Below are 17,581 nucleotides of genomic sequence, written 5' to 3' on the forward strand. Positions count from 1 at the left end.
CACAAACACCGACAGGTGCTTAGATCCGGTTACTTAGTTACTCATCAATTTTAATTTTCAGCTACCACTTTACGTATTTCATATTGATTAATACTGCATACTTCAGTGATGGTATCCAGGTGTTGCAGTATTCTATTTTTACTTCTATACCAGTTGGTTGTGCTGTTCGTTTTACATCTGTCTCTGCAGGTGATGAAGCAAACTAATGAAGTTTTGTCCATCTCTATCTTTTGTCCCCTCTTTCTTTCATCTGTTCTCTGTTTTTCCTCTGCTTTTTCAATTTAGTCTCCTTATAACATGAATAATTCCCTACATGAATCATAATAAAATTATTTTATAGTTTTATAAATCAAGCAGCGCACTATAGCGAAAGCGATAATGCTCTACTTGTGAGAGTAAATTCTGTTGGGCTCTTTCTGGCATTAATAAGACAACAATTCTTATTGCCACATTGCTAGACAGGACAAATAAAATAAAGAGCTCTTGAAACTATTGCACACATTTTGAGTCTGACAAGTTTTAATACATATATAGTTTGTGTGAACCATAAAATTAGGGCTGTATTAATGTTTAGGGAGCATGAATAAATAGGATGTTTCCAATGCATTCTTTCTATTGAGTTAAATTTATTTTATAAAAGATACTTTAAACAACACATCCAATTGATCCTCTCTCTAGGTCAAACTGTGGATTCTAATGTTCTTAAACACGATCTAGTTTATAACTGTATGTTTATAAAAAATTATTAATTTAAACGTTCAAAATGAAAGCAAACACAACTTGAAAGTGATATCAGTAACTTTGGTGGTATGTTTTTATAATTAATGTTATATGTTCATATATGTTGTCGTTAGGGTGACAAACATAGACCATGGTGTTAGCTTAGGGGTGCTGGTAGTTTCCTCTACCTGACCTTGCAAAGTGTGTCAGACAGGAAACTTCAAATCTTAAGTTGCATACCTTCAACTCAGACTTGTTTGTTCCAGTCTGGTCAAAGATCATTGCTGTCTCTCAGTTGGACTATTGTTATGTGTTCTATGACATAATGAGGTTAGCAGAACAGCTTGCTGCAAAGTGAATAATCTTTTATGATTGAGGAGTGGAAAGCAACATGGCGAACAAGCTGGATTTTTCTAAATCCAGGCATAAAGATATTTCTAGCTGTGTTTCCTGCCATGCCTCTAAGCAGGCCAAGCCAGACATTTGCCAGAACCTGTAAGATGTCAGAATGGTTAGAAACCCTTCAGCAGCTCGTAGGTTGGAATCAAAAGTAGGCTATGATGTAAACAAACCTCTGCCCTCACCGTCGGGGTTTATGGGAGGGAAACGCTACACCGCCCTGTTTGATTGCACGGCTCGCACTGCAGATGATCTGACCTTTAGCACCCGGGATATTCTGGAGGTCATCGACTACACCACCGAGGAATGGTGGATCGAAAGAACCATGTCTACCAGTGCAAAGGGATGCATTCCTTCTAACTATTTGGCGCCTGTAGAGAGGGTTGATCCTGAACCGTGAGTATTGTCACTTTATAGAAAGCTGCTTTCTAAAGGTGTATTGACACCAGGAATTATTTTATTTGGAGTGGATTAAATTACCAGACAGCCGCACATCTGATAATGGCTATCCCTCATGGATATAAATGACTGTTTAGACCAGAGCACAGATCTAGAAAGAAAGAGAAACTGCAGTGGGAGACATGCATGTTGCACTTCTACATATTTGTGCTATTATCTGCAAAATATTTCAGATTTTTGAATAGCATTGAGAAAACGTGTGCATACTGCAAAATCCTAGGTAGAACCACAGTAAACTAGCAACAGGGTTGCTAATCAACAGACAGTGGATTAGGTTAGTGTCGCTAATGAGTGTTACGCCATAAGCTACAGAGCTGCCAAGTTTCAGAAATCAAGAACAATGAGACTTTAGTTTCATGATGCATTCAGCCCAAAACACTTCAGTTTTTCTACCACCAATTCTCTCACCTCCGTGCCAACTGCTCTAACTGCACTGTCCCCTCCTGACGCTAGTCTTGATTAACCAGAAATTAGAAATAAAACAAGAAGGAAAAAAAAAAGGGGAAACCCATCAGTGCTGGTTTTATATCAGTTCAGTGCATAGGCTGTTCAGGACAGGGGCCAACAGGGGCCAATGCCACTGTAGAACTGGTCCAGACCACTGTCATTTCCCCTGTACTGAAAACACAAAAAGCAAAAATGTAAATATAAGTACGCACATTTTTCTTAAATAAGTGTACTTTTCCTTGATTTAATGAGTTAGACATTTGCAGATGGATTATGGTGGTTTATTTTAAAAAAAGAAAAGAAAAATCTGTTTTATTTCAAATGCATATCATATAATAATCTAATTTTAAGAGCAGAAGTACTCATTTCTCTGGCATCTCAGTCAATTTAGTGGCTCAAATAAAAAGCATTATTTTAAGAAAATTTGTACTTTTTTAAACCAGTTTTCAAAACGTAATTCAAAAAATTATCTAACAGTAAATCAATTTCTTATTATAGCATGTGTTACACGATTCAAAACGGGTGGAAAAAATGTAAACAAATGATTGGTCTTGATGCCTTCTGCTTCCTCTGGGTGGAGGTCCTGTCATGATATGTATGGAGGTTGTTTGAAGACCCAAATGCAGAGTCCGGAAGGCAGAGGTTAATCTTGCAAATTTAATGAAGTAACTGAGGAAAAGTACAAAAATACATAGAACCCAAAAAAACCAAAACATCAGGAAAAACTCACATGGGAAGCCAGAGACGAGGAAACAACAAAACAGCAACAAGGAACAAACGCTGAGTGACTGCAGAGGTGGTGTATATAAGGGGAACAGTACAAAGGATGAGCTAATGAACGTGGAGCAGGTGTGAGTGGAACTAACTAGGAGGAAGCCAAGGGGGCAGCAGATAGTAACTAAAGACTGCTTAGATATAATGGAGAATAAACCAAAGATTAACAAAACTGAATAACTAATAACTGAAAACAAAAAACACAGTCCTAAAAGGGGAGAACCATTACAGGTCCTGAAAACACAAATTAAAACCCCCAGTGAATGAATGACATGGAGCCATCTTCTTCCCCAAATTCTCTTTATCAAAAATTCTGAGAATCATGAATTTTTACCATGAAAATTCCCCAGCTTAATCAATCATCATGTTTTTTTTTTTTTTTGCTTTTTCTAAATGATCCATAAAGCATTGAAAGGGCAGCGGCAATTCCCATTGGACATGCCAGCATCCAAGGGTGGAAGGCTTCAACAATTCTGTTGAAAAGTAACACTACTAAAAATAAAACCTAATCATATTAGCACATTAAATATAGACATAAAATTGCCATGTACATTTTAAGTACTCTTAAGTTGTGGAAAACTGTAAGACTAACTGCAAAACTAAGTTGAACACTGAGGAGCAATTTAAAACCTATAACAAATCTTTAAACTGTGGTTTAAAATATAACTGATTATGTAAAGCTGACAGTAACTTTAAAACTTCCATAAAGTTAAGCATTTTTTTTTTCTCACTCTGATAACATCAAACCATGTGTCAGGATAACACCGTAACCTTAATAAAATTGGATATGGGAGTGTTACCCAACTTGTAGATGCGTGCAACAATTTGTATACATCTTAAATTTGTGCAAGCGCCAGAAATGTTCAAGCTGTATGAAAGAAACCACTCTGTCTCATGCCTATACATATGACCTGAAAATCAGTACTGGCATAACTTATCCCTTTACATTTTGGGAGGAACAGTCTTCATCAGCTTCACACATTGATAAACTGAAAACAGAAATTAAAACCCACAGTGAATGAATGAGGAGCCCCCTTTTAAACCAAACTCTTGCTGAAGTCTAATTTAGTGGCTGCGGGTGAAGATTGTCAGTCCTCCAGGTGCTAGTCATTTCCAAAAAAGTAAAAAGACGACAAAAATCCACTGGACTTCGTTAACATTTCCAGGAAGCTTTTTCAATTAAAATTGAAATAGCAGAATAGCTTAAATAACATAAAGTTAGAGACGTTATCCAGCAGCCAAACAAAGCCTTGTTTTTGTTTAGAAAACATGCAAATAGAAACAGTCAACGTTTCTATTTGCTCCACCCCTTTGGAATGGGGGTCGTTTGGCTTCTTTGTTAGCCTGCAACGCCCCATACCTGTCTATCTGTCTGAAAAGGGCGGTTGTTAAAGGGAATTGTTGGCCTGGCTGAATAGGCGAAGGGCTTGTGTACCGACTGGAACTGTTACCCGACTACTGAACTACTGAGTCTGGCTCCAATTGTCCAGCCTGTCAGCCACACTGTGTATGGTACCTGCAACTATGACTCTGTCCTGGATTCTCCCTTGGCGCCTCACCGGATCTCTGAACTCCTGGCTCTGACAACCAACCACGTCACTGACATCGGCTTTGGCTTTGTCCTCTGGATTATCCCGCCTAAATTCATCTGCTCACTTCTGAAATCCTGTCTGTCCTCCGACCACCGATACATCTGTGTATGGGCCTCTAGACGTGTTTTCTAACCTATTGTCTCGACCCATAGAAGTTCCTGCCTTAGATGCTGCTTACTCTGATTCTGTTGTCCATAAACTTTCTAAGGTATCTGTTTGTCGGCCTTGAATACTGGAGCCTTCAGTTCTGAGCCTGACAAATGGTCTAATTTTTGAGTTTGCAGGATCATTTGAATTTACTGTGAAATCCTATATTTACATGTGGTTTGTATTCGTCAGCCAATAAAATGAATGGCTTAAATAAATAAATTAGATTATAATGAAATATTTTACTATTTTAGTATACTTTGTCCTGTTACTTTAATGTACAAGTATAAAGCATTTACACAGGTTGAATTTTCTAACAATTTAACAAAATACTTAGGATTATTTTTTAAATACCGTAACAGATTTTAAATAATCAGATGTATATATACTTTTTTTTGGCTTGCAGATGGTATTTACCAGAGATTAAGCGGCGGGATGCAGAGAGGTTGCTGTTGTCTGAGGGCAATAAGCAAGGTGCATTCCTCATTAGAAACTCTGAATCTTTCAAAGGAGAGCTCTCTCTCTCAGGTAAGCAAATCTAAGTGCAGTTTATATTAGCTTGATCTTCAACCCTATTGTTAGTTGGCTCTGGTTTGTAAACACATCATTAACTTGGCTTTTTAGCTTTATTGGAAAATATTGAATTATTTTATATTTATTTTATAGTTCATTGCCAAGTTGTGTCTTACAGATATGAAGAATATGCTTAAAGGTTATACCCATGGACAAAACACAGTTCACATTAATAGATTCAAAAAGGTATGATTTGGAGTAATAAATGCAAGTTGTATGGGAATAAAAAGAAAATAGTGAAAAAGTGCACCTTTCTGCAGAGAAAGAGCACAATGACAGATTTAAAATATGCAGTAGCATTAACATGAGAGGAGATTAAACTTTGAAAAGGAAAAAAAGGTTAGCTTGGGGCCAATACTTTGTTAATTAAGGCTGGCGGCAGAGGGGAAGAAGGTATTTTTGTGGAGGGAGGTTTTGGGCTCGATGGACTGCAGTGTCCTGCCAGTATTAAAACCATAAAGTAGTTTGTGTCCAGAATGAGAGTGGTAAACTGTAGTCTGTCCTGATTGCCTCCGAGTCCTGAGGCAAGCAATTCCTAGAGAGGAAGGAGATTGCAGCTAAAGCTATCCCAGAAATGTCCCTCATTAATGCGTCAAAAGATGAAGACGAAAGAGATCATTGTGAACTTCAGAAAAAACGGCCTAGCCACGCTCCACTAGTCATCAACATTTTTGTGTTTTCAAACTTGTTTTTATTATTATTATTTAAAAAAAAATCATACATTCTTGTATTGTTTTTCAGTTTTGCACCGAGGGAGGGTAAAACATTACAAGCTCCAGAAACAGGATGATAACTACTTCCTTTCTAGGAACAAGTCCTTCCCAACATTGAAGGCGTTTGTGGAATATTACTCCAGACAGTCTGATGTGCTGTGTGTCTGTCTGGGGGAGCCGTGCAGAAAGGTAAACTGTAGCATGCCGGAACATGGACCCTTTTTCCTTTTTATTTAATTGTTAACTTTTATGTTGTGCAGATGGAGGATCCACAGACCTATGGTCTGGCCTACAACACAGCGGATCCGTGGGAGATTGATCGCAGTTCTATCAAACTACTAAGGAAAATTATAGACGGACTGTTCGATGAGGTCTTTGAGGGGGTGCTGAATGGTACTACACCAGTCGCAGTGAAGACACGAAAACCTGGTATGGGATAATAATCACACATTTATATAATTATGGACCATTGTTAAGCTAAATACTTGAAGTATACTGACAAGGTTATTTTAGATTTTATGATAAAAAAAAAGAAACCTTTTTATCATAAAAAAAAAAGATTAAATGGCAGAGGGGCGACAGTGGCGTTGAATGCAGGAGTTTGGCCTGCCCTGGGTTTGGCTTTCGTTGTCGTTGTCTGTAGGACAGACACTTCATCCGCATGGGTGTCAAAGGGCCCGGTGGCGTTTGTTTATTGCAGCCAAGGTTCCGCCAGTGAGCTGTGGCTACAGCTTAGAACAAACAAGGAATCAGGGAAACAACAGAAGAATAGAAGAGCATTCAACCCAAAGCAGATAGACTTGGAAACAGCATCTTTCCCAAAGCCATGAAGCCAGTCTTCCCCCTGCCTCTGACACTCAAATTGCATCTCACATTTACATAGATACACACACTACTACCGTACTTATACAAATACAAGATCACATAAACAACAATTCAGCAAATTAAATAGACCACAAGTTTAATTCAAAGATGTTGCATTTCATTTAAATAACATTTGCTACATTTCTATTTGGAATACCCTTTCCAAATAGCTAAATAACTAACTGGAGGGTTATACAGGTTTAAATTACAATGGACCGTGCCCACATAACTTTTCATCTACACACCAACATGAAGTAGAGTAGGGTTTCTGCATCGATAAAGTTTAAGTGATCGGTTAGTGTTCCAAACTTTTCAAACAAGGTACATTTTAATATTTTAGCTGGTATAGCACAGCTCAGACTGGTACACATTGTATATTGGATTCCAAGGATGTTTATATCTTTTACATGTGTTTCTAATTTTCTTATTAATGTTATTTAATATTTATTACTTTTTGTTTTAATTTTTTTTTTTTTTTTTTTTTTTTTGAGAGTCTCATCTAAGTATGCTGGTATTTCTTTTGTTTGTAGCTGTCTTCTTTTTTTCTTCTTTTTCCAAGCTTACTATTTATCTAAAAGACATAAGATATGTTAACTGTTAAATGGAAAATTCCATGTTTGTCAAAGGTTTCATCAGCTGTTGTTCATGAATTGTTGGCTAAATTTTAAACAGGTGTTTCTGATAACAGAATGAGCAAAAAGAGGCTATATCTAGGGTGACCAGATTTGGTTTCCTGAAAAGGAGGACGGGGGAAGCTGGTGTCCAGACTAACGTCACTGCAAGGGAGTTACTTTGTGATGAAAGTCGGTCGGGACACCCTGGGTGGTGACCTATAGACCTACAGTTACACTTTCATCCATCCATCCATCCATCCATTTTCTGACACGCTTAATCCCAAGCGCGGTCACGAGGGGTGCTGGTGCCTATCTCCAGCTGTCTAAGGCGAGAGGCGGGGTACACCCTGGACAGGTCGCCAGTCTATCACAGAGTTACATGAGCTCAAATATCTATTTATTGAATGTTTTCCTATTTTTGAGAACACAAGACCAAAACACACAGCTATATGTATTTATATATGTAAAGATGCTAGAGAGATGCCTTTTAGTGCATTACAAATATAGGGCCCAAAAACATCAATGCATGAAACAAATAATTATTAGGAGCCAAATCCAATGCCATAATTGATATATCATGCATCCCAAAAGCACAATTTCAATTCCACCCAGAAAACAAAAATGGATATGCTGCATTTTAAATATTGCAAATATTTTTTTTTTCTTCATATAAACTCTCTGGTAAACTTGGAGATATATTTTATTGCATGTTGCATATCCCAGTAAATCTGTTTTGCCTTTAAATCTGCAGCTCTCCCTACTTCTCTCTGTGCTCTTTTTAAATGACTTATGAACCTCTTTAATAATATAATGATGCCAGAAACAAAATTTCAAGATATGTAGAAGCTCTGCGGTCCGATTCTGTCTGTTCACTAAGAAAACATGTTAATTTTAACCTGTGACTGGAAGTTATGTTCCTCTGTGAAGCTAAGATTTTTTTAACTGGTAAAGAAGAAAAAACTATGTTTTCTCAAGCTTCTTGCGTTATAATACTAAATTGATTAAACTTACAATCTGTTGCCATTTTCAGCTGAAAAAGCTCTGTATGTCTAACTAACTGATTTTTTTGGTGGCATCTCTAATTTTTTTAACCAACCCATCTCCTAAGTGTTACCTAAGTGTCTATTGAAGTAGCTGCTGGTTAATATTCACTGAGTGCTATCACACCGAGAAGCAGGGCATGGGAGCAGTGTGAGAGAAAAAAAAAAACAGACTCAAAATGCTCGGAACACAGATAGTGGTTGCTGCCCCTGGATTGCTGGGGTTCCAGCCCCGGTGCTGACGGCTCGGTCCCGGTGTGTTTCCACTACGTGCTGCACTGTATTCAACCAAAATCCTGGACGATTTTGAAATTCCCCCTGGACATTTTTTTAGGTATGAAAAGCAGGACATGTCTGGGTAAAAGAGGACGTTTGGTCTCCCTACTTTATCTAAAGAACACTACTATGGACCTTGTCTTTAACTTCTGTTTGCCTATAACAGGTGTAATCCGAGCTGGAGTTCTCCCAAAGTTTTATTATTGCTGTTGTGCCAAAAACCATAATAATAATAATAATAATTGTGGACATTGAGAACCAATGTCCATCTTTCATCTTCACATGATAACTGGGGAGGAGAATGCATTTGCTCATAAAACAGCTGTGAGATCTCTCTTCTGTGCTCTGCAACCCCCTCTCAGCCAACTTGCTCCTGATGTCTATTCGCTGCTAGCTATTTCGAGGAGGGTAAAGAATCATTTAAGTAAAGGTTTTTGGTTCTTGATTGAGTAAATCCTTCAATAAAACATTATTTGGCCAAATAATGTTTTATTGACCTCATGGATTTGCATTCTGAATTGGTCTAAAAAAAATTCCAATTTCTTTAAATTAGTGAAAAGCTAATTAGATCATATCCCAAATTCTTCCAGATAAACTTTGGTTTCAAACACAAGATCCATCTTAAACTGTAATGGCGTCCAAGCTGGCTGGGGATTGAATATAAACAGTTATTCACAACATTGCTAAAACACAATGAAAAGTCTTTTCTGGATTTGAGAATCAATTGCTGGTGGTCTAAAATGTTTAAATTTGTTTATCTGGAGAGGAATGTTACTGCAGTGTTGTGTGGTGGAGGACTTGTTAAAGACTTAAGTAAAATTTCTGGAAATAATGTATGTTATCAATATTAGAATAATAGAATCCAGTATTTGAGGCGGACAAACAGTAAGCTTTCGCCAAAACACTTATTGGAAAAATAAGTAAAGTGAGCAGCGTTGGCTTCTTAGTTAGGGACTTCTGCGGGTGGAGACAGCAGGTTAGTGACCACATCTATCTGGAAGTGGATGATAAAAAACATGTGAGTCACTAACCTGGTCTTATAGTTCAATCTGAGCCCAGAGGGTTAAGTCGGTTCCAGCTGGTCGGCTGCCAATGTGGCGCAATGGTTGCTGCACATAGAATTCCAGACACTGATGTATTGTGGTAAGAGGACAGGCAGGAAATCAGAACCGAGCAGACAAATGTAGGCAGGATAATCCCGAGAGCAAAGCTGATATTGGTAACATGCTCAGTTGTCAGAGCCAGGATATCCAGTGAGGTGCCGAGGGAGAATCCAGAAAGGATTCGGGGTAACCGGTCCAGGTACAGTACACAGACAGGTAGGTATCCGGCAGGAGTCAGAAGACAGGTCAGTCCAACAGATCAGACGGAAACAGGCAGGGTAAGAGGTTGAGACACAGAGAAAATCAGGATCAGGTAACCAGAATACAGGTAAGCTAGAGAACTTAGAAAATAATGTGGCACTGATGACTGGTCTGAAGGCTGGTTAAATAGAGTCTAGTACAGGTGGATCAGATAGGCAGTAATGAGAACTGGGTGGAGCTAAGAAGGTGTGTGAAATGAGCAATCAGACCAGGCATCGATGCTGAGATCATGACAATTATACTGATATAGAACAGTTAGTATTGATTACTTTCCTGTCTTGCCGTGAGAATGAAAAAGTAAAAATATTTCAAATCATTTGAACATTTAGGACTTTATTCTAAATAGGAAATATAGGAAAGTAAATCAACAACAACAATAAAGTGGCTTTTTCAGGTACAATGGATGCTGCAGAATTCCTGGCAGAGGCTCAGCTAATGAAGAAGCTGCGGCACCCTAAGCTGATTCAGCTGTATGCTGTGTGCACCTTAGAGGAACCAGTGTACATAATCACAGAGTTGATGACGAATGGATGCCTGTTGGAATACCTCAGAAGTAAGTTGTACACATTCTAATTCAAACCTCATGCTCAACTTGCACCTAAAGAGCTTCTGATCATTCTTAAAAAGAGATTGTAGAATTTAGGTCATAATTTGATTGATATTTACCACGTAATGCTACAGGTAACTTAAGAAAAGGAATTTGGTTTGTAAAGTATATACATAGGTGGATTCAAAAGTATTCTCTGTTAAAAAGTTTTGAATGCCATGCATGACCTTAATGGCTTATAGGTGTTATAAAGTGTGGTACTAGTATTACCAAATGGAAATAGCACGAGCCTCTTGACAGTGCCATGTTGATACTTCAAATAAAAAAATAAAAATATATAGAAAGACCGGTGGACAGTTAATGGTCTTTATGATTAATGACATCCACCCTCATAATGGCTCATTAATTACTAAAATGGTTTAATACTCATAGAACCTGTTGCAATGCCTAAACACCATATTAAAATTGGTTTAAATCATTGCTATTAAAATAAATGTTTGAATAATGGACACTATTACAGTTCAAACCCTGTGGCCAGCACCACCAGCTGCATTTTTCTTATCAGATATTTGGACATTGTTGTAAAACAATGGCTGATCTTTAAACAGAAAACTTAAACTGTTACTGATTCTGTTCATGTTTTTCTATCTTGATAACAGAGGACAAAGGGGCCTCTCTCTGTATCACACACCAGATTGAAATGGCCGCCCAGGTGGCATCAGGCATGGCTTACTTGGAGCAACAGAACTACATCCACAGAGACCTGGCTGCCAGGAACGTACTGGTGGGAGAAAATAACGTCTGCAAAGTGGCTAATTTTGGATTGGCAGAATTTTTAAGGGTAGGTTTTAGATTTGAAATTTGACTGTAACTAATTTGGCTGAAACTAACGGTTTGGTTTGCAAAGACTTCACAATGGCTTTTCTCCATTACACCATATTTGTGCTGAAAGTGGCTTTCTTTGGGTTTGTTTTACATTTAAAATCTCTCTCTTTTTTTGTGTGTGTTTGGTTGTAACAGAAAAATGAGAATGTTTACGAGGCCGAGGAGGGGACTAAATTTCCTGTGAAGTGGACCGCTCCAGAAGCTATCCACGATAACAAGTTCAGCATCAAATCAGATGTTTGGTCCTTTGGAATCTTACTCTATGAGATCATGACATTTGGTCAGATGCCTTATCCAAGTAAGACTTCTGCTGTAAAATCATTTCATTTCAAAATCATACATCATTCATTCGTGCTCTCTTCGTCCTCTGACATGGGAGCTGGCTCGGAGCTCGTCTGCCTGGCTGGGTGTTTCCTGGACGGGGCCGCCTTTTACAGCTGCTTTCTGTGTCTCTGCTTCTGTCTCCTTGAACCCCAGTCGGCCTCAGCAGATGGCCGCTCACACTGAGCCTGGTTCTGCTGGACGTTTCTTCCTGTTAAAAAGGAGTTTTTCCTCTCCACTGTCGCTACAAGCATGCTTAGTGTGAGGGATTGCTTAAGAGTCAATGAGTCGATGCAATCAACTGGCTTTCCTTAGAAAGAAAACTTTGGATCAATCTGACTGGATGATCTGGTGAACTGGAAAGTGTCTTGAGATGACATGTGTTGTGAATTGGTGCTATAGAAATAAACTGAATTGAAATTGAATTGAATTTGGACCAGCACATCAGTTCCAGCTTTTTGTTGTTGTTTTCCAGACATGAAAAACATGCAGGCGGTGACTTGGATCAGTAAAGGTAACAGGATGTCCTGTCCAGCGAACTGCCCGAAACCACTGCACAACATCATGTTGGACTGTTGGAAGGAAAAAGAACAGGAGCGCCCAACATTTGAGACGCTGCAGTGGCAACTGGAGGAATACTTTGACATGGAGGATGAGAACCCTTATTCTACTTCTCTCTACTAAAGCAAATACTCGCTTCTTTGCTCTAATAGCAATGGATGACGGATATGAAAGTGAAACTTTGTGAATAATACTCACTTGATTTAGCAATAATAGCCACATTACTGAAAGCCCCACCTGGTGGGGATGTTAGGATATTAAAATTGAAAGCTCTGTTCAAGGATAAATACCCAACACTTTCAATACCATGGTAATTATTTTCTCTTTATGGAAAATTTGTTTATTTGTCTGGTTGAGAACGACGAAATATGATTTCCAATATGAAAAACATAATTTCAATCTTAATAATTAAAGTAATAGATAATCAATTTAAAAAAATAAGTAGATCTAGATCTTTGGCTGATCAAAACTGTCAGTAAAAAGTCAAAGGTGAATAACTCTAGAGGGTTTATTGTAGGTAAAAAACTATGAAGGTGTTACAGAAAAAAAGCATTAATTTATTTAATCCAGTTAAAGAAATGAGATCTATGGTAATCATTCGGTTAGCACTTCATTTGTCTTTGCAAAGAAGAGAACAAGAGAATCATACCAGCTTTCCCAGTTCAATGTTCTCACCTTTTCTGGTCTTACAATGTTTTTCTAAGTGAATTCAAAAGCCTCGGTTACGCTTTGGCCTGCTTTGCTTCATCCGGCCCAGGGTATCTGCATCTCTACAGGGTTCAATTATATATCAAGACTATGACATTGGGATTCTATAGACTTACAAAGGTTCTTGTCCCAAAACACCCTGCACTAAAATCCCCTAGAAACAGCTAAGAGGAAAACACTGGACTATTCTGAAGTGGTGGGCCCTTACCTAAATCCCACTGATAAACTTTGAAAGGAGTTAAATCGTGCCATCTGGAAAAGTCAGCCTTCAAACATGGGACAACTGTTCATGAGGAATGGACCAAAATACCTGCAGAGAGCAGCAGAAGTCTCATTGACAGTTACAGGAAACGATTGATTGCCGCAAAGTTAGAGCATTAAAGTATTCGGTTAAGGGTGCCATCATTTTGGTCCAGGCCTGTATCACAAGTGTGTTTTTTCAAATCATTCTTTTGATGTATGGTTGAAGAACAACTTCTTAGTCTAATTTCTTCCTTTTTATAGATTTTTTAAAAACATTTTTTTTTATCTATTAACACTTTTTTTAGATTCAAGTTATTTCTGTGCCCATTGTGGTTTCATGAAAGGTGGGGTACCAAAAGTTTTGTCCACATGTGTATATACTTTTGAAAATGTTTGTAAATGGGAAAATTAAAAGAAATGTGTTTCCAAATGTCACCAAGGTTACCTGGTTATGTATAACCAGTGAATTCCACTCCCCTGATCACTGGTCTTGGATGTGCTGAAATATGTTCAGTATTGAAGAGACGATCTGCCTTGACCACCTCCATCCATGTTCATCTCATGTGTGAAAAAAAATGGAGTTCAGTATGCAAAACCCCAATGTAAAAAAAAAAGGAGGGAAATCTGGGTGCACTGTAAGTAGTTGCCATTCAAAATTATGAATACTTCCACCATAATGAACTTTTTGAAGAGTTTCAGTCTGGCTTTAGAGCTCATCATAGCACTGAAACAGCTCTGGTGAAAGTCACTAATGATATTCTCATGGCCTCAGATAATGGACTTGGATCTTTGCTCGACCTGTTGGATCTCAGTGCTGCATTTGATACAGTTAATCATAATATTCTTATAAAAACATTTTGTGGGAATTAAAGTTAGCAGCATTAGACTGGTTTAAATTTGATCTTTTTGACAGATTTCAGTTTGTTCATGTTAATGAATACTCTTCGTCGTGCTCCAGGGTTACCTGTGGAGTACCACAGGGATCAGTGCTAGGACCAATTCTCTTTACTATATGTAGAGTAGTAGCCATTCAAAATTTCCCAATTTTCCTTGATTGCTCCTTGGCTGGTACTTGACTGTTCCTCTACAATTCCTCAAACTCAACGCTATTTCTGACATTTTTAATTGAAAAAAGCTTTCTAGATGGGAAGGGAAACGTCTTCAAACTTGGAAACAAAGTCCAGTGGATTGTTTTTAACTTTCTTTTTTTGGAATGACTATGAGCTGGATGACTGAGAATCTTCACCAACATATTCCTTTTTAAACAAGGACCATTTTGAATGGCTGCTACTGTATTGGTTGAATTATTAAACAGCATAGGATTCATTTCACTGTGATGCTGATGATACCCAGCTATATCTGTCTATAAATCCAGATGAAGCTAACCCATTACATAGATGACAGGCATGTCTTGAAGACATAAAAACCTGGATGACTCTTAACTTTCTTACCCTGAATGCAGACAAAACAGAGAAATAAGCTGATTAGCCAGTCACTTCATTTGGATGGGATTTGTCATGGGAAAAAGGTATTGGACTGTTCACTACAGTTAATTGAATGGAGATAGATGGATTTTCACTCAATCAGCATTTTATTTAATCTTTGCAAAGAGAGAACAAGACATCATACAACCCTTATTGCACAGCGTTGTTCTGACTAGCCTAAGTTTGTCTCTCCTTAATTAACCCCTTCAGGTCCCTACGCTTCTCTACCCAAAGCAAAAAACAGACAGTGTAAATATAAAAGTACCATTTTTAAAACTACTTAAAGTATAAAAGTAGAAGTAATGCAGAAAAAAATGTTAAGGACAGTAGCTTTACTGCACTATTCTATTAAAGGAACATTTTTCTACTGTTCTGGATGATAACTACCTTAGACTTCCTTTTCTTAGTTTTATAACTAATGGTAACAGTGTCAAATTTGACTTTGCATCATCTGGAAAAACTATTTATTTTGGTATGTGGTGAACAACAAGTTGGGGCAGCACCAAGTCCAAACACAAAGTTATTAAAATTTATATTAATTCTCTCTAACTAAACCATTATGTTGATTTTTTTAACACCAACAGGCCATAACAAAAATCATCTTAAATGAAACAAAACTAACGTGTCTATTTTTAAAATGTAAGGAGTATAAAGTTAAAAGCTGAATAAAAAAATAATTTCTCCAGTAAAGTATAAATACATTTCTACTTAAGGTAATGAAGTATTTGTACTTTATTACGTGACACCTCTGTATGATTCATTTACAAGTAATCCTCTGGACTGATTAACATTCTATGCAGTTTAATGAAAAAAATCTGAATTCTTTTCCAGGTTTATGACTTGAAGCCTTTTCAACATTTTATTTCCAAATTTAAGGACTAATGTTAAATCATCAACTCGAGGTGATTAAACTACATTAATGTAGTTTCTCCAAATGGCCACATGGAGGTGCTGGTACTCTGCCCTGGACTCAACAAGGGACTCAATAAAGGCATTTCTTTCTGGAGAAAACTTATAAACCTATTTATATCAAAGCCATCATTGACAGTGTGGAGTGAGCGGGATCCAGTCTTTAATTTGCACATCAGTAACGTATTGAAGAAACAATGATTAAATATTTGTTCAGAAGTTAACATCCAGATTTCTAGACTGTGCCATGAAAGCCAGCATATTAACACATCCCTGCAGTAGGAGTCCAATACCAGAAATAATATTATAAACACAAATTACTGGTAAATTTACTGGTTATTATATATAATTTCATAGATGATTTGTAGCTGTTGCCTTTGTTTTTAGAAGAATGCTCCAAAATAAGAACTTCTGCACCTTGGTGTCAGATCAACCAAGCTACTTTCACATCCTTAAGTCCTAAAGCATGCAGGGACTCCTCTGCACTGTCTAGTTTCTAACTTCTGTATCTTAGCAGAACGGTAAGTACATGTCTACATTAATAATCAGCCTGCTTTGATAATGAGTATTTGTATCAAATTAATTAACAACAGTTAATTAGGACACATTTCATAGATCTATTTTGTTGATGTATATTTAAAAATTATATAACATTGTTTTGACTAAGAAACAAACTTTCTCTCAAATATACTAGTGTTTTATATGTTGATGAAGGGTCATTACATTGCTTTGTGTGCTGAATAAATAAATAAATAAGCTCCAACATTCTTATATATTTTAAGAACTTTAGCTTTGCTGCAGATTTTAATTGCATTTTTTAAAAGTGGTTTTCTAGAAGCAGTAGCACCAATTTGACCTGTACCATCCATCTGTGTTTCTGTCACATAATGATGTCTGGAAGGCTGAAGTCTTTCCAGATTCAGCAGTCTGAGGTCCCTCTCCCACCCATGATAGTGTCCTTAAGTGTTCACCCTATGAAACCTGAGGAAGAGGATCAAGGAATAGAAGATAGGAGTTATGATTTACACTATTGAGTTCAATAGATGTTTATTCTGCTTCTGTGTTATAATTACTAACAAACCATTTTTAGTGCATTCACACCACCAGCTGAAATATCTCTCTAGATCTGCCAAGGCAGAAATATAGAGATATCACATTCCAAGTGGTTACAAAAATGAAGAACAAACAGCAATCATTTTTAACATTTTAGAGCTAACTTGACATAAGGACCTTGAACAGTCTGAGACCAGGATGTGTGGGGTCAGCAGAGATGTAGACAAGTTAAAGATGGAGGAAAGGACAGTCCCAATTATCGTCTCTGTAGACCTAGCTGTTCATTACAGTTTGGACCAATTGCAATGGGTTTAACCTTACAGATGTCTATCTGCATAAAACAGAATGAATGATGATGATGATGATGATGATGAAGAGGTGGAAATGAACTCCTGTTGATGGTTTTACTTCTTAAAAGTAAACCATCTATTAACAACAAGAAATACAGTTTCCTGGGGACCTTCTTCAGAGAACACTCAAAACCTTAACTTATGTTGCCAGTGATGATAGTGTGGAGGTGTTAAGTGTGAAAAGGATTAGTGAGAGCACAGTCCCCTGTGGTGCTCCTGTAGTACCGACCACATGGTCGTTCTGGAAAACTGTGATCGGTTATTGGTGATTATAATCCGTTAAAGCTTTGCTATCCTTTGTCCAGGTTACAGGGGATTTAATTGATTGATTTCTAAGCACCAACAATATACAGAAGAAGAGAAAATGTAAAGAGCCTGTGGAATATTACTCAAAAACAAAAAACACCACTGTCATTGCTACATCCAAGCATTCAGAAGAAGGATTTGTGCATTAATCAGCAGTAAGCAATGAAGAGAGGAAAAGGAGGAAGGAATTCAGACAGTAACTTTCCTTTAAGTTAATTCAATTCAGTTTATT

At 37.5% G+C, this 17,581-nt stretch overlaps 1 protein-coding gene across 1 annotated transcript; it reads left to right on the forward strand.

The window, feature by feature from the left end:
* Positions 1 to 1,113: 1,113 nt before the first annotated feature.
* On the forward strand, positions 1,114 to 14,130 carry LOC119774317 (tyrosine-protein kinase SRK2-like). Its single transcript, XM_038271761.1, has 8 exons — positions 1,114 to 1,515; positions 4,945 to 5,066; positions 5,853 to 6,013; positions 6,085 to 6,253; positions 10,377 to 10,535; positions 11,189 to 11,370; positions 11,550 to 11,712; positions 12,211 to 14,130. The coding sequence occupies exons 1-8, from the start codon at positions 1,229 to 1,231 to the stop codon at positions 12,417 to 12,419; spliced, it is 1,452 nt and encodes a 483-aa protein (XP_038127689.1). The 5' UTR covers positions 1,114 to 1,228; the 3' UTR covers positions 12,420 to 14,130.
* The last annotated feature ends 3,451 nt before the right edge of the window (positions 14,131 to 17,581 follow it).

Source organism: Cyprinodon tularosa, unplaced genomic scaffold (assembly GCF_016077235.1).
Source record: "Cyprinodon tularosa strain WSP-4 unplaced genomic scaffold, ASM1607723v1 ctg809, whole genome shotgun sequence".
Lineage (NCBI taxonomy): Eukaryota > Metazoa > Chordata > Actinopteri > Cyprinodontiformes > Cyprinodontidae > Cyprinodon > Cyprinodon tularosa.